The following is a 21,643-nucleotide window of genomic DNA, read 5'->3' on the forward strand; positions in this document are numbered from 1 at the left end:
GAGTCGCCGACTGAGCCAGTCTCGTAAGTGCGACCAGGGGCGAGCCGAGCCAATTCGCGAACACAATCATAACTGGGCAGACCGGACTCATCTGCTGTGAACAATTGCTAGTTTCCCGAACTCTAAACTCCTTCGAGGCCGAGGCCCCTCAAGAAGAGGGTTCAAAGAGGAATTCTGTGTCTGCTATCTTCCATGCTCAAACCCTAAAGTTCGAGACACAAGAACGAAGCCCGGCCGAGCAACCGAAGCAGCTGGCGGGCAGTATCGAGACACCTGGCGTCGCGGCACACCAACACCTGGGTGTCCTGGCAACCAGACACCTGGGTGTCTCGGCACTTTCCCTCGTCCTGTGCCTCTCGTAAGGAGAGCGGTCGTGATTCATAGAATTCGAGCTACCCACGAGACTTCCGAAAATCGGGAGCAGCTGCTTTGTTTCCTAATAGATCGAAAGAGCCAAGCACAGAACCAGTCTTAGACGCAGACTTCCAAGACTGGCAACGAGGGCGTGGCCTCGAGAGGCCGCGCTCTCGCGGCCCCCGAAACGCAAGATCCCACAGGAGAATGCGAATCGGTCAACGAGAGAAACTTGTCTCCTGGAAGAGAGTCAGTCCCTTAGAAGTCCTGCAGGACTCCCAAAGTGAATCTCTTCCCTGCTTCTTCTGGTGTTCGAACCAACAGGATCGAGACACCAGGCTGGGAACCCGACCGAGCACTGTCAAACACTCGGGGAGCGCTTGTCGTGCTGGCAGGAAGAGGAGCCAAGACACCTGGGTGCCTCGGCCCTTTCTCTCGCACTGCTCCCGAACTGGGCCCAGGAAAATCTCTCCAGACCAGATCGGGATACTCGATATTCCATAGAATCTCGAGCACTCAAAGTGGCTCATGAACAGCGCCGGCAGCCCCCATCTTAGAGGCGGAACCTCTAAGACTTCGGGAACGGGATCGCAAACTGAGGTCTGCGCGCCCGCGGCTTCCGAAACACAAAACCCAGGGCTATGCCAATCGGTTTCCTAACCCAAAGGTCGGGAAGAGCCAACGAGAGACCCACTGCCTCCTCGGAAGGAGGCAGTCCCTAGACGTCCAAGGGCATCAAGGGAAGAAGCAGCATTCCTTTCCTTCGGCCGATGGAGGTCTGTCCACTTCTCGGGACCCCTTGGACCTCGGAGAGGAAGGGAAGATGCAGCAGAAGACGAAATCGAAGATAAGATGAAGAAGACGGCGGCTACTTCCACAGGACGGCTTCCTTCACCTCCACTCCGACATCTTCTACAGGATGGTGGACACGAAACATCGTAACCTCCAGGGTAGTCCGGCAGGAACACAACGGACGCAGCCAGGACACCACCACCAGGAGAAGCATGATCAGGACAGCCGATGCAGGAGCTACGGCAGCAATTCGGAAGGCAGGAGCTACTGCAATGGCCAGGAACATCACCTCAACAGGACGACTTCCTACATCTTCACGCCGACATCTTCTACAGGATGGCGGACATCGTAACCTCTGGGGCAGCTGGCAGGAACGCACAGAAGCAGCCCCAGGCACGACCGCCACAAGCGGCAGGAATGATCAGAACAGCCGATGCAGGAGCTACGGCAAAGGTTCGGAGAGCAGGAGCTATGCAACAGCCAGGAACGTCACTTCCACAAGGCGACTTCCTTCCCTTTCACGCCAACATCTTCTACAGGATGGCAGACATCGTAACCTCCAGGGCAGCTGGCAGGAACACAACGGAAGCGGCCCTGGGCACGATCACTAGGAGAAGAAGCGGGCACGATCAGGACATTCGATGCAGGAGCTACGTTAGCAGTTCGGAAGGCAGGAGCTACTGCAACGGACAGAATGTCATTTGAAAGTCACCAGCAGCGACAGGAGCGATCAGGGCGGCTGCGGCAGGAGACCAGGAGAGCAGCCCAGAGACTGTTGTCGAGTTGACAAGAGCATAACACAGGGAACAGCAGGAGCAGATGGACCACAGATACGCAGGAAGCATTGCAACAGCATACATGAAAACCAGCAATGACAGCGATTGATCTACATCGGCAGGAACAGAGTCAGAGCGATCCCGACGTGGAAATATGTCATCTAATCAGGTATTGTGGTCGATCCCGAAGCAATACTGAATAAATGTTGGGACTGCTTCATGCAAGATATTCTTGATATATCCAGCCAACTACTGCTGTGTCTGCAATGCTCACTGTCAACCTGAAAGAAAAACAAAGATGATTAGTAGAGGGAGGCACCTCCCGCTACAAGGGGGAACAGCCCTACGCAGCGGAGGAGGTACTCTAGACATGTCGCCGACCGCTCCCCCCACCCCTCTGTCTTTGCCTGCAGGCAAGAGCGAAGAGAGGCGATCTACTAAGAGAGATGGAAGACCCTACGGGAAGAGAAAAAAGGACGGAGGGGAGGCCACCAAGGGCGCCATGGAAGCGGAACTTATCGACGATGGCCGTAACCTCCCACTCGGCCCGCAAATCTCTAAGCGCAGGCGGCGAGTAACACTCAGCATAAGTAGGAAGAAAATAGTGATGCCCCTTACACACGGAGGGCGGAAGCCCAAGAAGGGAACTAACTCTTACATCCCAATGGATGTAGGGGAGTGAAGATATTGCGTCCCAAACTATATCTCCGAAAGTACAGGGGCGCCTTCAGTATTTACGTAAAGGGCCGCTGGAGAGAAGCATTACCACTTGGTTACGCTACTCCAGTTATGCCCTTGGCCGTCAAACCCAAGACACAGGCAGGGAACGACAGCTTATGCAAGGTTATCACAAATCGTGGGTTTGTATTAATAAAAATCAAACACACGTATATATAAACAAAAATACAGAAAGATCCCACCGGGATAATAAGAGCTTAACGACAGTCAGGCAGAGAGAACGAAAACACGTCAGTAACGCATGACGGCCGAAAGCAAACTGGAATGTTTACATCCAGGCAGGCGGGTATCCCCGCCTACCTGGAGGTAGTTACTGCCTAACCATCTTGCTCAAGAGTTTAACGGCTGTTTCCAGCCTACGCCTGAAAGTAATCCCTAATGTAAAGGACCGAGGGTTTGTATATTGTGTCGGAACAATTCACGATTGCCACGTCTGACCATCATCAGCCGATCACTGAATGACATGAAGAAGGAGACCCTGAACGCATGCTGGAACAAGTTGTGGCCGGAGTGTGTTCATGATTACAGGGGCTTCTCTCCTCAAGAAATTCAACATTCGGCCATTAATAAGGCTGTCCAGTTGGCGAGGATTCTAGGTGGAGAAGGCTTTGAGGACATCACCGAGGATGAAATCAGCACCCTTATTGATGCTCACTCTGACCCCCTGACAGACCAGGATTTGGAAGAGCTGATGAAGTCTGCCAGTGAGGAAGAAGATACACCAGGTTCAGGGGAGGACCAGGAGGAAGAGGAGAGCGGTCCGACTTTGGAACATCTGTCCCACATGAAGAGAGTGATTAAGGATACGCAGGAGTATGTTTCAACATGAAATCCTTTTATGGAAGGCTCCTTAAAGTTTTCAAACATCCTTGATTCAGCATGGGAGCCCTATAATCAAACCCTCACCACCATGAAAAGGCAGCGACAGCAGCTGCCTATCACCATGTTCATCAAACGGACGAAGAAGGCCCCTCCAAAGCCTCCCAAATCACCTGAAGTAGTGCCTCTCGAATCGCCTGAAGAAGTGCCTCCCCAATCGCCTGAACTAGTGCCTCTCAAATCGCCTGAAGAAGTGCCCCCCCCAATCGCCTGAATTAGTGCCTCCCAAATCAACTGAAGAAGTGCCTCCCGGAGCGCTTCCTGAAGGTGAAGACGCACCCTCAGATGAGTTGTAACTCCTCTGCTTTGCTGTGCAGTCATATCTTCATTGTCATTCATCGCACTGCACAGCTAATTCATCATCATCATCTTTAATCAGCATTCATCGCTGGTGAGAACCTGTATGATTCATGTATGTAGTAATCTTAATATACAAAGTATATACGCATATGAAAAATACCAATGTTCCCCCGAAAAGAAAACGGGACAGCTTGTAACTGTATGAAAGAAAATGTGTGTGGGGCTGAATACATAGGAGGGACTGGATTATTTTCACCTACAGCTGTAAGCCATACAGTACGTACGTATAAATATAATGATAAAATGTTTAAGATGGCTTGGAAATTGTATTAATAGTATCATTTCAAAGGTTAATACACCAATAAGGTAATAGTTTCATGTATATTTGATGTAGGCTGGTATTTTTAGGCATAATATGGTGTTTGACCTTTCATGGTAGACAGGTACAAATATACATAGTATTAAATTTTTTAAAATGTGCATACTTTTTTTTTTTTTTCTCTCTCTCTCTCTTTTTGTGAATTACATACTGTATACGTAAATACCAATGATTCCCCCCGAAAAGAAAACAGGATGGCTTATAACTGTATGAAAGAAAATGTGTGTCTGTGGCTGAATATGTAGGGGGGACCGGAATATTTTCACCTACAGCTGTAAGCCATACAGTACGTGCTTATAAATGTAATGATAAAATGTTTAAGATGGCTTGGAAATTATATTAATAATAGTATCATTTCAAAAAGTAATACAGTAATAAGGTAATAGTTTAATGGATATTTGATGTAGGCTGGTATTTTTAGGCATACTTTGGTGTTTGACCTTTCATGGTAAACAGGTATAAGCGTTTTTAGAGGGGCGTTGTAAGCATTCCATGGTTTGAGATATTCTCTGGGTCTGGGGCATCCCCGTGAATACGGGGGGTTCACTGTATTACTCAACCAAAGACAAGGGAAAACTTCTTAGATTCCTTCCCCCTCTGCAATGCAAATGTGACCCATTGTTTAGATGGCCAAGCTTGACACTCCAACAAGGACTATTCCAGTTGCATACATGCTTCCTACAAGAAGACATGGAGAATGAGGATCTACTTCCTCTAATTAAAAGACCCTTCTGCAGGGCCTGGTTGTCCCTGGGCCATGCCCCATGATTACCACAGGCTTCATCTCATTAGATGAAGCAGGCTTAAAAGAATGATGGGTCTGCTTTTTGTTACTCATCATCAAGCATACAATCTGATAATCAGGAAAATACTCACAATTTATTCTGAGTAACAAGGCTGAACAGCAGAAACTGGGTAGGTTGGGGGGAAAAACATCTGTACATGATGGCAGTCAAATGCAAAGTGCAGCGCAGACCAACAGGTGCTTTCCCTTACCTGTCAGTTATTAACTCCCTTGTCATTAAGTCTGAATGGCCGTTTCCAGCTTGTGCGTGAAGCAATCTCCTATGTAAAGAATGAAAATTTGTATTTGTATAAGAACTAAATTCAATTTAATAAAAAGTAACAAAAAATAAAAGTAAAATATTGTGATCATTATGTTCTCACCTTCACTTCCTGAATCATCCGAGTCAAAATACACATCATCATAATACTTGTCATTTTCTTGCACCCTTTTACAATCAGTGGCAGAGCTTGAGCTACAGGCAATGTTGCACAATGCATCACTTGATACTGTCTTGGAAAAAGATGCTTTACACAATTCTAACGTTGATGAAAGTTCAGATTCAACCTCTCTCTCAAAATCATCTGCCACCTCACCTTCCCATTCTATGGACAAAGAAATATAAAATAATTCAATATCTAATAAATACCATGATCTTATTTAACTTATATATAATACCTGGAACGTGAATTTAGAAGTGAGGTGAGCTACCTCTCAGCAAAATCCTCCCAATCAGCAGGGGAACCCTATCTTATATGGCTCAGATGTTGTCTGACACCTTGATGTACTTAAATACAGTAATCATTATTGGCATCCTAATCAGAGGGGCCAAGAGAAGGGTACACCCACTGTGGAGAAGGAAAATTTTGTAAACATCCATAAATTATGTAAACCTCTTATTTTACTGAAGACAAATTGATACCACCCTCAGGAGGGATGCATGATACTACTCTTTAGACTGGAAATTCTCATGTCGTAATGTGTACCAATACTTTTAATAGATCTAATTTACCCCATGGATCTACCAATATTTCATAGGGGTTGCCTGCCTGATTTTAGTTGTCATATACTGTGGTACAATAATTGTGAGACACAACAGTTCTGATCTTTTTAATTATGAAGCTCAATAATGTTATCTATAGTTGATGAATATTTTTAAAATCAATGTGCTCAAAATCACAATTTTGAAAGTAAATTATATTTTTCCTAACTATACAAACCTGAGGTCCTTTACATTAGGAATTACTTTCAGCATAGGCTGGAAACGGCTGTTAAACTCTTGAGCAAGGTGGTTAGGCAGTAACTACCGCCAGGTAGGCGGGAATACCCGCCTGCCCGGATGTAAACATTCCAGTTTGCCTTTCAGTCCAGGTTCAGATTGAGGGGTGGCATGAGGTGGGCATAATATGTAACGTAAAGGACCTAAGGTTTGTATAGTTAGGAAAAATACAATTTACTTTCAGAAATTGTGATTTGTTCCAACACGATATACAAACCGTCAGTCCTTTACATTAGGAAGACTCACTGGTTGGAGGGAGGAATCTGAGTGAGTCTCCTGAACTGACTGGAGTTCTTCACACCTGGGCTACTCCTCCTGGTCAAAAGAGTGAGGAGGAGTACCTGAGCCTCTGACATATTGATCGGAGTGTAGGAACTGCAAGATCAAATGTCAGATACTGGACCTTTTCGCATGAGTGAGGAAACATGACTCATACGAAATATGCTGGAAGAATCTTAGAGTCGGAGGCAGTAAGGAAAAGCTGAGATAGGGTTTCCCTTATTGCCAGACTCTCCTTCCTCTCCTTGCTAGAGGAAGGAGCGGAATTGCTTCTATGATTCTAGGAGAAAAATAGAAAGGGTGCTGGATGTGGTCTTACTGCATCAGCGCCAGGTCCAGCACATGTTGGTTTGAGTCCTATTCTCATCCCGAAGGAGAAGTAGAAGGATGGGGAAGGAGGAGGAAGAGAGGCCAGTCACTCTCGGTATCCTTCTCACTTCCAGAACCAACACCTCAGGCGAGATGCTACTCGTCCCCTTGAAGGAGCCGGGTAAGAAAACACAACTTGTTGAGCAGCCACCACAAGACCAAGGAAAAAAGGTTCCAAGGGCCTGTGGGCAAGACCATAGGAAGACAAGAATGTGGTCTAAGAGACCACGTCTTGCTTCCAGCCCGACAGAAACTTCCGGAATGCGAGGGATGGACCAAGCCATTGGCTTTGTGAGCTCTCGGGTGGAAGGTACTGGTATCGTCGTCGTCAGCTGCCGAGTACCTCCTTCGATCACTTCACAAAGTCATGAGGAAGATGTGTCCTTAAGCGCTTCTTCCTTGGGAGAGAGAGTACTAGCGAAAATGTCGATGACATCCAGGTTAGGAGTGTCGAGCCTTTTTGGAAAGTACCACAGCTTCCTAAAGGACAAAGTAATGAATGATCTGGATCATCGATACAAAGCCCAAGGAGGAGGGGAACAAGGACAACTCGAACCCGACAATAGATGCCAAAGGATTCGGAGTCCACCTACGACATTCAAGGAGTCGACGTATTGATCCCCTTCACCTATTCTTCCATCTTCTACGCCAAGGCTGGAGCAAGATGAGAGACAGTCCTACGAGGACACATCTCTATCCAATGACTCTCATTAGGGCACGTGCAGCATGGGACAGGAACCCTAAACGAGAGTCACATGCCACCCAGGGAACAGTTCCCTGGGACAGCAAGGCCGAAGAAGCTTCTCATCCATAGCTAAATCTTGACTGAGGAGAAGGTTACTTCAGATAGAAGTCTAGGTCGCAAGGGCCTACGTTCTTCACAAATGAAAGGGAGAGAAGCAACCCTCGGTAGAGCTGACCAGGAAGTCCAGACTTGAAGAGCGACTCTGATCAGGGAAGGAGTACCGCAACGACACCCACCAGCAAAGACAGCTCCAGTCCCTGGGAGTGTTGCACAGGACTTCAAGAGATATCCAGCTATAGCCGCTGCCGCTCAGCGTGAAAGCCTATGCTTGCAAGGGAAGCTGGAAGGTCTCCCAGTCCCAAACACACCAGGATGTACTGCCTGAAGAACCACTTCTTGTGTAGCTGCTACAGGAGGTTGGGTCAAGCAGAACTCTTCTCGATGCCTCGGCTATCAGGTCGGGCAAGAGGCGAAGTCTTCCGGCATTTGTCAGTAACTCGGGGTGAGCAACGCTTGAGAACCACTTGCGAAACAGACAAATACAGGGGGAAAAAATAGATATCAAGTTTCCCAGAAAGACAGCATGCCCCACCGTAGCGGCCCCTGGGTCTGGTATGAAGGAGAGAGAAAAAACTACCAACTTGTGCAGGAAGGCAACAGAGATGGTAGGGATTTCTCAGTCAAGCAATCTCTTCGTGAATCTTGAAGTGAGCAGCACATTCCGTCCCGATCACTCAAACCCGAGGCTAAGCTCGCCTGCCGATACATCCCCACCAGGGATGCACCTGACTAATTGAGATGTCGAGTGCGCTATAGAACACTGAGTACCTGCAAATGTCGACAGATAAAACAGGAAAAAAAAAACGATTCCCTCTTGTTTGTCAACAAATGCCACTACTGTAGTTTGTTGTTCAACGAACCACTGAGTGTCACAAAACTCATCCTGAAATCTCGTAAGGCCAAAAGGCTGCCTTGAGTCCAAGATGGTGATGAGAAAGTACTAATTGTCTCAGTCCCACACCTTCAAGACAAAGTCTTACAGGTGTGTGCCTATTCCTCGATCGGTGAATCTGTAAGTAGATACACGATGTGAGGGGAATATGCAAGCATATTCGAAGGTTCCTTCAATCAAGCATTAGCCTAACTCCTTCCTCATACTTCGAAGAGGAAAGAAGGACGGAAGAATGGAAGCAGACTTCCATTCTCCGCCATGGGGAAGCTTCTGCAAGATGACAGGATACCGAGACAATTAGCTCTGGCCGGGCTGGCATTTCCTGATTCGGGAGCATGGGAGAGGATGCGGGATGAAAAGAATTGCCAAGACCTAAGTGAAATAGATACTTCTCCTGAAGGAAACCATTCCCAGGTCTCGGCAATGTTGCATTTCATCCAGGAATCTGCAGTAGGAGAACTTCTTCCCGGTCGATACTTCTTCCTCTCTTCCCTTCTTCCCTCCTCCCTTACGGGAAAGAGGGTGAAAAGAGATGCAGTTATGCACACTTTCCTAGAAGAGTAGGAAAGGCTATGTTCCACAATCTTCTATCAAAGCCTGGGACTTCTTACGAGTTGAGGGGGGGCTGGTTTGAACTCGAGGTCGAGTCGAGATGACCAAGACCCCAAGGTCTTGGCCACTGTCCAAAGGACAAGGCAGTGCCCTGGTACAAACTTTGATTACCGAGGTATCTGGCAAATCTCTGCAAGAGAAAGGCAGAACCAAGTAAGGTTCGTCCTAAGGGTTGAGCCAACTCGGGACTTATGAAACCGTAAATTCGAATTGGGACAAAGTCCTTCTTCTTAGCACCAGAATTGTCCACAGAACTGCAATCAGTCAGACCCTTCGAGGCAAGAAAAATTCGTATTCTGTCAAGGCAGGGGAGAAGCTTGGTGTCTCGACCTGAATGAACTACTCCTCTGAAGAAAAGAGTTCATCCGGTCGAGAACGCTCTCGGAAGCAAGGACCTCGGCGGCCCCTGACACCCTCGGCCCCTCGGGAACTGCAAGGGTTGCGAGTGATGAAGATAATTCATTGGGGGAGTCGCGGTTGTGTCCCGGGGATCCTTGCGCTGACGAATCAGCACGAAGTTCTCCGAAAAACGAGGGCGATCGCAACTTGAAAGACCCTCGCTGCTTCTGAAGCATGATACGTACTCCTGTGCCTCTGCCCTTGGAGGGAGCCTTGACAGATTCCATGAAACCTTCCTTGGCTACCTGGTTGTACTACGAGACAATCAGGGGACCGACACCCAAAGCACACCAGGAAGCCAAACTCCGAAGAGCTCTCTCTGTCTGTCTTGCGCCTCTCAGAACAACCAAGAGGAGAAGAAAACAGGTGAGGAGAAAGAGTACCCCTACCTGTCCTGCCAGTAAAACCAGCAAGAGAGGCGGACCGTGAGCGATAATCAACCGAAGGAGATTACTGCTACCCGAGAGAAGAAGAGCACTTGTGCCGTGGCAAAGCGCTTTCCTGGGAAGAGCATAAAAGTTCACTCGAACAGAGCCAAGAACCCGATTCGGAAAAAACCGAGTGGGACCGAGCCGAGCAGCACCGAGCTGAGCCAATCACAATCCAGACTGGGAGGTACGCGGTGGACAGGAGGCAGGCAGGGCGAGCCGAGCCAAGCCGAGCTGAGCCAGTCTCGCAAGTGCAACCAAGGGCTGGGTAGGGCGAGCAAGCCGAGCGAGCCGAGCCAAGCCAGTCTCATAAGCGCGACCAGGGGCCGAGCCGAGCAGAGCTGATCGCGCGAACACAATCGAAACTGGACAGGGCGGAACTCGTCTGCCGTGAACTATTGCTAGTTTCCCAAACTCTAAACTCCGAGGCCGAGGCCCCTCGAGAAGAAGATTCAAAGGGGAATTCTGTGTCTGCTATCCTGCATGCTCGAACCCTGAGGTTCAGGACACAAGAATGAAACCCGGCCTAGCAACTGAAGTAGCTGGCGGGCAGTATCGAGACACCCGGCGTCTCGGCACCCAGACACCTGGCGTCTCGGCACACAGACACCTGGGTGTCTCGGCACTTTCTCTTGTCCTGTGCCTCTCGTCAGGAGAGCGCTCGTGATTCATAGAATTCGAGCTACCCATGAGACTCCCAAAAATTGGGAGCGGCTGGTTTCAGTTTCCTAAGACATCAAAAGAGCCAGGCACAGAACTAGTCTTAGACGCAGACTTCCAAGACTGGCAACGAGGGCGCGGCCTCTTGAGGCTGCGCTCAAGAGGCCGCGCTCTCACGGCCCCTGAAATGCTAGACCCCACAGGAGAATGCGAATCGGTTCCGCCCAAGGGCGGGAAGAGCAAATAAGAGAAACTTGTCTCCCGGAAGAGAGTCAGTCCCTTAGAAGTCCCGCAGGACTCCCGAAGGGAATCTCTTCCCTACTTCTTCTGGTGTTCGAACCGCCAGGATCGAGACACCAGACTGGGAACCTGACTGAGCACTGGCCAGCACCCGGAGTGCTTGTGGTGCAGGCAGGAAGGGCTGAGACACCTGGGTGCCTTAGCCCTTTCTCTCGCACTGCTCCCGAACTGGGCCAAGGAAATATTCTCCAGACCAGATTGGGATACTCGAGATTCCATAGAATCTCGAGCACTAGGAGCAGCTCGCGAACGAGCGCCCGAAGCAGTCCCCATCCCATCTTAGAGGCAGAACCTCTAGGACTGGGAACGGGATTGCAAACCGAGGTCTGCGCGCCCGTGGCTCCTGAAACACAAGACCCAGGGCTATGTGAATCGGTTTCCTAACCCCAAGGTTGGGAAGAGCCAACAAGAGGCCCACTGCCTCCTCATAAGGAGGCAGTCCCTAGACGTCCAAGGGCATCAAGGGGAAGAGGCAGCCTTCCTCTCCTTTGGCTGAAGGATGTCTGTCTGATTTCCGGGACCCCCTTGGACCTCAGGGGAGGAAGAGAAGATGCAGCAGAAGACGAAATCAAAGATAAGATGAAGAAAACGGCGGCTACTTCCACAGGGCGGCTTCCTTCACCTCCTCTCATACATCTTCTACAGGATGGTGGACACGAAACATCGTAACCTCCAGGGCAGTTGGGCAGGAACACAATGGAAGCGGCCCAGGACACCACCACCACCAGGAGAAGCAGCAGGCATGATCAGGACAGCTGATGCAGGAGCTATGGCAGCGGTTTGGAAGGCAGGAACTACTGCAACGGCCAGGAACATCACTTTCCACAGGGCGACTTCGTTCACCTTCAAGCCAGCATCTTCTACAGGATTGCGGACATCGTAACCTCCAAAGCAGCTGGCAGGAACACAACGGAAGCAGCCCTGGGCATGACCGCCAGGAGACGCAGCAGGCATGTCAGAACAACCAATGCAGGAGCTATGGCAGCGGTTCAGAAGGCAGGAGCTACTGCAACGGCCAGGAACGTCACTTCCACAAGGCGACTTCCTTCACCTTTACGCTGACATCTTCTACAGGATGGCGGACATCGTAACCTCCAGGGCAGCTGGCAGGAACACAACGGAAGCGGCCCCAGGCACGATCACCAGAAGCAGCAGGCATGATCACGACAGCCAATGCAGGAGCTACAGGAGCGGTTCAGAAGGCAGGAGCTACTGCAACGGCCAGGAACGTCACATGAAAGTCACCAGCAGTGACAGAAACAATCAGGACAGCTGCGGCAGGAGACCAGGAAGAGCAGCCCAAAGATTGTCGTCGAGTTAACAGGAGCATAACACAGGCAACAGCAGGAGCAGATGGACCACAGATATGCCAGAGGCATTGCCACAGCATACATGACGGCCAGCGATCCATCCACATCGGCGGGAACATAGTCAGAACGATCCCAACATGGAATTACATCATCTAGCCAGGTATTGTGGTCGATCCAGAAGCAACACTAAAGAAATTCGGGACTCCATCATGCAAGATATCCCGAGATATCCAGCCAACTACTGCTGTGTCTGCGGCGCTCACTGTCAACCTGAAAGAAAAAGCAAAGATGATAAGAGAGGAAAACTCCTCTCGCTAAGAAGGGAATTGCCCTACGCAGCAAGAGGAGGTACACAAGAGGTCGCTTGACGCCATCCCCCCCCCCCGGTCTTCGCCCAACGAGTGAGCAAAGAGGGCGAAGGAGACAGATCTCTACCGAAGGAGAGAAAGGAAGAACCCACAGAGAGAGAAAATGACGGAGGGGAGGCCACCAAGGGCGCCATGGAAGCGTAACTTACAGACGACGCCTGCAACCTCCCATCCGCCCCGCAACTCTCTAGCGCAGGCGGCGAACACAACACTCAGCACATGTAGGAAGAAAGTAGTCATGCCCTTGTACATGGAGGGTAGAAGCCCAAGTAGGGAAGTGAACTCTTATGTCCCAATCAATATAGGGGAGCGAAGATATTATGTCCCAATCTAATATTTCTGACTGTACAGGGGAATACCTTCAGTACCTAAATAAAGGGGTACTGGAGAGAAGCATTACCACTCAGTTACGCTCCTTTAAATACGCCCTAGGCCGTCAACCCAAGACGCAGTGCAGGGGAACGACGGCTATGCAAGGTTATCACAAATCATGGGTTTGTAAAAATAAATATCAAACACATGTATATACACAAAAATACATTAAGATCCCACTGGGATAAGAGCTTAATGACAGTCAGGCAAGGAGATCCGAAACCATGCCTGCAATGCATGATGGCCGAAAGCAAACTGGAATTTTACATCCGGGCAGGCAGGTACTCCCGCTTACCTGGCAGTAGTTACTGCCTAACCACCTTGCTCAAGAGTTTAACGGCTGTTTCCAGCCTACGCTGAAAGTAATTCCTAATGTAAAGGACCGAGGGCTTGTATGTCGTGTCAGAACAACTAAATATATGGGTAAAGCATGTGACAGTTCAGCTGGCCAATCACATACCTAGCTGTAACCACTGGCCAAAATGGGAATGTTTTCATGAACAGATGAATAACATTTCACACACAAAAATGCCTGCAGCCAATTCTTCCCAATAGTCAACAGAAAAAAATTCCATTATTCCTTTTAACTGACAAATAAAATCCTTCATGTTTTTGTATTAGCCTAAGCACGAGGATAGCTGTGATCCCAACTGGGTTATATGTTATCAAGATCATTTACTGTACACAGATTAAACATCAATATACAGTACAGTAATTCTGAAGTTTCTCCTAAAGAAATGAAGAGATACTAGTAACTAGATAATCTTGGGTAATACATTCACAAAGAATCTTGTTACTTGTTCATTGAATTGAATTTCAGATAACTATTTGCATTAACAGTACCATAACCATATCTGGACTTCATTCAACCCACTGAGCAAATGACTGGTTCCCTCCAACTAGACTTCCAATCTTGATAAAGCTTAGCTTAGGGAAATCACCAACACTGAAAAATTTTAATACTTAAAGTAGATTTTAGAGGGACAGTTCCTCTCCCTCTTTTAGAGTACAAATCAATACAGTAAGAATAAAAAGGCTTTTATTATTATTATTATTATTATTATTATTATTATTATTATTATTATTATTATTATTATTATCTCACAGGGTTGGCAAAAGGATCTGAATGAAATGCCAGGTCTAGGCCTGAGGCCTAGCATTGGAACCAAGTAGGTCATTCAGTATGGTGATGAATGAGTGAAAATGAAACCAAAAACTGTACAAAGGCATGCGCTCTCATACTGAAACACACTTACACAATAAATACATTTATACTCACATTTCCATACATGCTCAATACATTTTATAATATTGTTGTTTTAGAATTCATTAGACGCCCTAAGGGTTTTAGTATTTTTATTATTTACTTATTTTTATATTATATTAATTAAATCACAGTTCCTCATGAACATTAAAATTGGAATTACTGAAAATGTATAAGATTCTGACAAAATTTCCTAATTGATCTACTTCCAAAAATGACATTTTTATAGCAAAAAAAGTTTCATATATACTTACCAAGTAATTACATAGCCATGGTTTCCTCTTGCACGGCAGCTTAAATTAAAAAATTCGCGGGTAACACTTCAAAATTTAGTGCAGATGAATTGTCCCGCCCACTCACGGGAATACTAGGCACGACTTAGCAGACAACCTCAGTCTGTTTATGCCATATGTCCATCAGAGGGGAGGCAGGAGGTCTCTGATAGTGTAATTACTTGATATGTACATATAAAACTTTATTTTATTATAAAAATGTTATTTTTATATAAGTACCTTACCAAGTAATTACATAGCTGATTCCCACATTGACAGGAGGTGGGACACATGGACATACTCTACTCCAAAACATTAAGACATGAATTTGAAGTAGAAAAAGTTGCTAGATGCTTGTTGTTCCTTATAAGTTAAGAAAGCCTGCAGTAGAAAACTGCCTCAGGTTGGTGCTCAACTTAACCTGTAGCGACATGGTGGTATAGCCAGGAGCGTCTGCTACTCAAGTGGGAGCTTTGTAGCCAAGGAGTACTCTGACGGCTAGCAAAGCGTCAGTGGAAGTTATGCAGCTCAAGGGGTTATCCAATAGCTAGCAAAATTTTAACAAGCGCCCTTGCCCTGGGCACAGCACCAATATAAACACAACCAGATAAGACTGTCATTTGCACTGAAGTAAAGACCACGACCAATTCACTGACAGTGATGGGTGCTCCAGGTATACTGTACCCCCTGGCTCTCACAAACCTCAGAACCTTACTACAAGGTGAACAGATAGGAGGAGATCCTATGTTTCCTTCTGCGATGCCATGCCAGTTACTAATAATGATCACAAGGTACTGCAAGAATCTAACACTGTTTTAACTTTCTTCGAAAAGTGAGAAGTGAAGATCGATTACACCTCCAGAAGGTCAACTGCAGACTGGCCATCAGGGGCACACAGTGCCTGAAAGCTAATGAGGTAGAGGCAATTCTAGCATCTTAGCTTTCCTTTAACAGGTAGGAAAATCGTTCTCCTGAAACTGAGAGTGTGTCTCAAACAACATAGTTCACTGGAGATGAAGGACAATGTATTCATAAACCGAGGTAGAGACAGGACCTTGTCTGGACACTCTAAGTATGGATGGCCTTCTGATTAAAAGCTTTTTCAGGTAAAACCTGAAAGCTCAAACTAGACATTTCGCTCACTCTCCCAGAGCCAGGGAAGTCCAACAATCACTTAAGGGAGAAAGCACAGATCTTGTTGACAGACTGTGTCTCCCTGAGCAGAATCTGCCTACTTGTCAATAGTCTGAAGCTCACTAACTCGTTTGGCATTTGCTAGGGCTACAAAGAACAAAGTTTTCTAGTTAAGTTAACTGTTGTGGAATGGAGAGGCTCGATAGAGGGGCCTGTTAACCACTCGAGAGCTATGTCCAAATTCTAATATACGGAGTAGACTCTTCTCTGACTTGGAAGTCTTGAAAGACTTCATGGGAAGCTAAGATCTTGGTTAGAAGATAAAACTAGACTTTTGTGTTTACATACTAAGCCTAGCACTGCTTTATGCCCCTTTAAGGTGGAAGAAGAGCAGCCCCTTGGCAGTCCTCAGGTATAGGAGGAGTTCCGCTATCAGAGCTAAGGAGGAATTCACAGATGAGATGTTATAGCTGTTACACCATCGACAGAAGACTGCCTGCTTAGATTGGCGTACTTGGCAAGAAGACTGCTGTCTGAATCTTGCAAGAGTCTCTGCAGTTGCTTGAAAAGTTCACTTCTTCCAGGCAAGCTCCCAGAGAGTCTAAATCTGTCCAAGAAAAAGAGTTGTCCACCCTTTAGTGGTATCTTTTGAACTGAGATTGTCTGAGTAGGAATGGATTGTGGAAGGAGCTGTGAAGAGTCTACCAACAACCATACCTGGTTCAAGAACCAACATTCATGGTCCAGAAAGAGACTAAAAAACACTTGCCTTGCTCCCTTAAAAATACTAAGTCAGACTCCAAACTCCCTGTAGAGGTGACAGCCTTCTTCAACAAGCTCATAAACCCTTACATGAAAGATCCTGTCTGCAAAGGACAGTGCTTTGAGACACTAATTGATGTCACAAAAGGGAGCAATTTGGCCTGTCTAGAACTCTAGGTGAAGGTAGAACAGGATGAAAAGAGACAAAACCACCTAAGAGCAGTTGTATGGTACTCAAAGGAGGGAGTCTGATACTGAAGGGCACCTGATGATCAGAGACTATAATCAGCCGCTTGAAGATCAGAGCTAGGCGTACAATCGGAAATTGTGCTCAAAAAAGAACAACAGTCTGTTCTTAGAAGAGACAGGAACAGAGCTAAAGAGAGACTGGCATCAGCCACTAGTAGGCTGGTGCCAGATGCATAAGAGCTGGTGCTGGAAGCTCTATTTGAAGACGAGCTCTGGCGCTATAGGGAGCTTAGGTGCCATTGGAAGCTCAGGTACTATTAGGCGCTTGGGAGCTTATGTTCCGCTTGGCACCAATACTGGCATTCCACATGCCTCCACTTAACCTGTAGCAACGTGGCAGCATAGCCAGGATCATCTGCTACTGAAGTGGCAACTTTCCAGCACAGGAGTTAACCAAAGGGTAGCAAAACTTCAAAAAGTACATCTCTATGGACGCCTTTACAATGGCTGTCTGTCGACACCTGCGGACAGCAGGCTTGACTGAGGGGCAACTACCTGGGGGCAAACCCCTCCAGTCTCCCATGGATTTCAGTATGCCTCCTCCCTGGTGCATGGGAGTCTGACAGGGACTGGGTTTAGGAGGTCTGAGGGGCTGGATAGCTATCCCTTCACTACACATCCAGTAAGACACCTTTCCAGTGGCTGTGTTGATACCTGGGACCAGCATCAGGCTCGACTGAGGGGGCGACTACCTGTGTATAAACCCCCGACCTCCCTTGGACTTCCAGTCTGCCCCTCTCTGGTGCATGGTAATCTGACAGTGACCTCTGTCCATGAGCATCGAGGGACGAGTAGCCACCTCCTCCACTGTACAACACTTCACTATTATTACAAGGTTAACATCTGTTAACCCTGACACAAGACTGGCAATGGCATGGGAAGGAAGCGAGGAAGCTGGGCGTGGAAACAAGTGGATAAAAAAAAATAGGAGGGCCAGCAGTAGGAGAGAGCTGGCGCCAGGATCTCACTAACTGATGCTGAGCGCCCGAGAGTGGACCTCTCCGGCACTGAGAGCCCGAGAGCGACAGCACCTGAGAGTTGGTGCCAGGATCTCAGTAACTGGCACCAAGTGGCTGAGAGCGGGTGCCAAAGAGCCTGAGAGCGGGTGCCAAAGAGCCTGAGAGCGGGCACTGAAGAGCCTGAGAGAGGACACTGAAGTGCCTGAGAGCAGGCGCCAAGTGCCTGAGAGTTGCCGGCAGGATCTCAGTAACTGGTGCTGAGCACCAGAGAGTAGGCACCGAAGTGCCTGGCAGCAGGCACCGAAGCGCCTGAGAGTGTGCACCAAAGCACTCGATAGTGGGTACCCAGCGCTCTGCAGTTGGTGCCAGGCAAGCTAGTAGCTCGGGAGCTGGCTAGCGCTATTGGGCGCTCTTAGTATGAGCTAAAAAATGTGGAACTCTTCACAATTTGTGTCATCTTGTTTAGTATATGTACTGCAAAAGAAACTACCAAAGCACAGTTCTCGGCTGACAAGAACATCTTGCTAAAGCTCATCGTAACCAAAACATTAAGCACAATTCTCTCCTACTACATTCCTGCCCTTACACTTTTCAGTTCTCTGCAAAGGAAAGTGTAATAATAAGATGTTCAATTAATTCTTTATGGATAAATGTTATGAAGTACACAGTACCATCATACAAACATATCTCAAATCCTAACCAACATAAATCGAGACTGCAGATATGTGTCCATTACCGAAAATATTCGATCAGTAGAGAACACAATATTTACATTATATTACGCTAATCGGTAAACAAGGTAGTGAACGCAACATTAAGTTTTTTACGCTACTTGGAAAAAGAAAAGTTAACCTTTACTGACAAAGTTTGAAGTACATTGAGTACCATCATACAGACACATCTCAAATCCTATCAAACATGAAGTTTTCATAATAAAACTAATATTGTAATACTTATCTGAACACATGAATTAGCCCTTAATCCCACTAGCCCGAACAATTCTCAATTACCCGTCCCACTATAGTGGGAATTTTAACAGCCAGCGTTACCAACGCTGCAGGTAAAATCTGTCACTTGAGCAACCATAAAATGGTTGGCAATGCTGACACAGGTGTGCACCGACACGCCCCATTTCCGTCAATTGCTTTATTCAAGGTCAAAATTGATGTGGGGAAGGAGGGTGGGAATCATTCAGGTGTTCAGGTAAGTATTACAATATTAGTTTTATTATGAAAATTTCATATTGCAATACACTCCCTGAACACCTGAATTAGCCCGATTAAGAACATTTAGAGGAGGGAGGATTAATTCTATTGCACGCCACTTTGACAATCGCAGAGATGGTAACTCACCAATCTGCTCTGCATAAGATATCCGTTTAGTCATACACTCACCATATCAATCAATGCTTTCAGTGAAGAGAAATGTTGGAGAGTGCTTTGATCGACAGTCAGGCCAGTACTCTTGGTCCGTCGACCTCCCATGTGGCTATTCATAGCCTCTCATGTATGGAGGGAAATGAAGCAGTGTGCCGAGCTGCTGATCCTCCGGATAAGGCCCAACGATCGACGAGCGAAGAAGTATCTCGGTGCTGATGAAATAGCCTAGCCTACTAGAGCACCTCCTTGGACTCTTGTAGGGAAACTATCAAAGACTAAGATCCTTAAAACGTACTAAACCTAAGTTCATGTGATTATACTATCACTGTTGCCTAAGAATTCTAAAGACTAAAAGGAATTCCTCTATCTGGTTAACTTAAGAACCTCCTCAATAAGTGAATACCACCTCAGCTAAATGAACGCCCCTAGATAACAGACTTCGCCGCTACACGTGGACTAAGAAAATAACCCTCCAAACCTCCTCACTAAGCGAATACCACCTCAGCTATATGAATGCACCTTAGACAATAGCTTCGCCGCTACACACTATGAGACGGATCAAACGTCTTTAAGTAAAGAAAGTAAACACCGAGAAGGACTTCCAAGTAGCTGCCTCCAGAATAGACGGTAGTGAATAATTCCTGGGAAAGGAAGATGAAGTGGATGTACTCCGAATACTGTGCGGTCGGGAAAATACAGAGCTGAAGACGATGAATAACAACCCTGAGAAGCCTGGGAAATCAGCTCCCTCCGAAAGTAACTAATCGCATTCTTTGACAGCGGACGGGAAGGATTCCGCGGAGAGACAAGAAGTGTGTGCGGAAGTGGATGGAGTTTCCCAACCTTTGATAAATAGACTTTAATGCTCGCATCGGATATAAAGATATCTCCGCTGGATTGCCGGTAATGAACACTTGCATATAAAGAACTTTAAACGAACAATGCAGAGTTTTAACCTCTGACTCTGTCTTCGCTGCAAATTTTGGAAGACAGACAAATATGCATCATTTCTCGCATAGGAACCCAACCTAGAAACTGCCTGAAGCTCGCCCAACCCTTTAGCTCAGGGGTGGGCAAACTACGGCCCGCGGGCCACATGCGGCCCTCCAATGGAATTCATGCGGCCCTCCAAATATTGAATATTGAATGTCCAAAAGGATTTTATAACCAGTATTTTAAAATCGGAATGTGAGTAATCGGAAAATTGTTCTCGCTCACTCTATTTCTTTCCCTGCCCTTTTCTTACGGACAAAATGGCTATTCTCTTGCCTGACCTCTTCTTTATCTCTCTGTCTCTCTACCTTGCATTTTTTCTCTATTTTATTTGCATCCTTTCTCACTCATTATTTTTTTTTAACCAGACGGAAATAGATTTTTTTGTCATGATTTTAATTTTCTTATTCTATTTATTTATTTATTCATTTTTAATCTATAATTTGGCCATCGTTGAATAAAGATGCAGCTTGGCATCTGGGATGGGCGTATGCGTGAAGTGGAGCGTGTATCGGACACGTTTGCTACCAGTGGCCAGTGGGATTAAATCTCGATCGTGTACAAAAACGTTTTGGTCACGTTGTAACTTTGTTACCGCGCCAACGATTTTATTGCCTTATATTCAATCATTTCAGTGTCCTGGCAGATTCCAGAGAGAGAAGACGCTGGACATTTTATTTCAGCACAGCTTTTATTATCTTTCAAACTTTACCCAAAATGAGTGATTCGAAGCCATCTAAAAAGCGAAAAATTGAAGACGAATGCAGAGTATTTAACAAAGAGTGGACTGAAAGGTATGTCTTTACTGACGTCGGAGTTAAAGCTGTATGTTTGATTTGTCATGATACAGTTGCTGTTTTCAAGGAATACAATTTGAAACGGCACTTTCAAACCAAGCACACCAACTTTGGAAGCAATTTATCAAAGCAAGAACTGCAAAAGAAGGTAACTGATCTGATGAAAAGTTTGAAGCAACAACAAAATGTATTTGAAAAAACTTCATCTTTACAAAGGAATGCGACAAAGGCAAGTTTTGTATTGGCAAATAAAAATTGCAAAGCAAAATAAGTCATTTGCAGAAGCAGAATTTATTAAAGATTGCATGGTTGATGCTGTCAGTGTTGTGTGTCCTGAAGTCATATCAAAAGTGGAAGTCATATCTCTGTCACGAAGAACTATTGTTCGTCACATAGATGCAATTGCAATGAATATTCAAGAACAGGTGTTAACAGCCAGTGTTAGTTTTCAGTGGTTTTCTATTGCTTTAGATGAGAGTAATGACATTCAGGATACTGCCCAGGTACTCATTTATATCAGAGGAATTGACGAAAACTTCGAAATTACAGAGGAATTGTTATCTATGGAGTCTCTCAAAGACACTGTTACTGGAAAAGATTTATAAAATAGTGTCATTAACAGTCTAATCAGGTGCAGATTAAGCCTGGATAAATTGGCAAGTACTACAACTGATGGTGCTCCTTCACTCATAGGCAAACACTGTGGCCTTGTGACCTTGATGAATGATAAAATCAAAGAAGATTTTCCATCGCACAGTG

At 46.5% G+C, this 21,643-nt stretch overlaps 1 protein-coding gene across 1 annotated transcript in view; it reads right to left on the reverse strand.

Annotated features, from left to right (window-relative positions):
• The window catches only part of LOC136856534 (E2F-associated phosphoprotein-like), a 218,839-nt gene that overhangs the window by 142,020 nt on the left and 55,176 nt on the right, over positions 1-21,643 (reverse strand). Inside the window, 1 exon segment of the mRNA XM_067134377.1 lies at positions 5,386-5,607. Coding sequence (XP_066990478.1) covers positions 5,386-5,607 — 222 coding nt within the window.

The sequence above is a fragment of the Macrobrachium rosenbergii genome, chromosome 36 (genome assembly GCF_040412425.1).
Source record: "Macrobrachium rosenbergii isolate ZJJX-2024 chromosome 36, ASM4041242v1, whole genome shotgun sequence".
Classification (NCBI taxonomy): Eukaryota; Metazoa; Arthropoda; class Malacostraca; order Decapoda; family Palaemonidae; genus Macrobrachium; species Macrobrachium rosenbergii.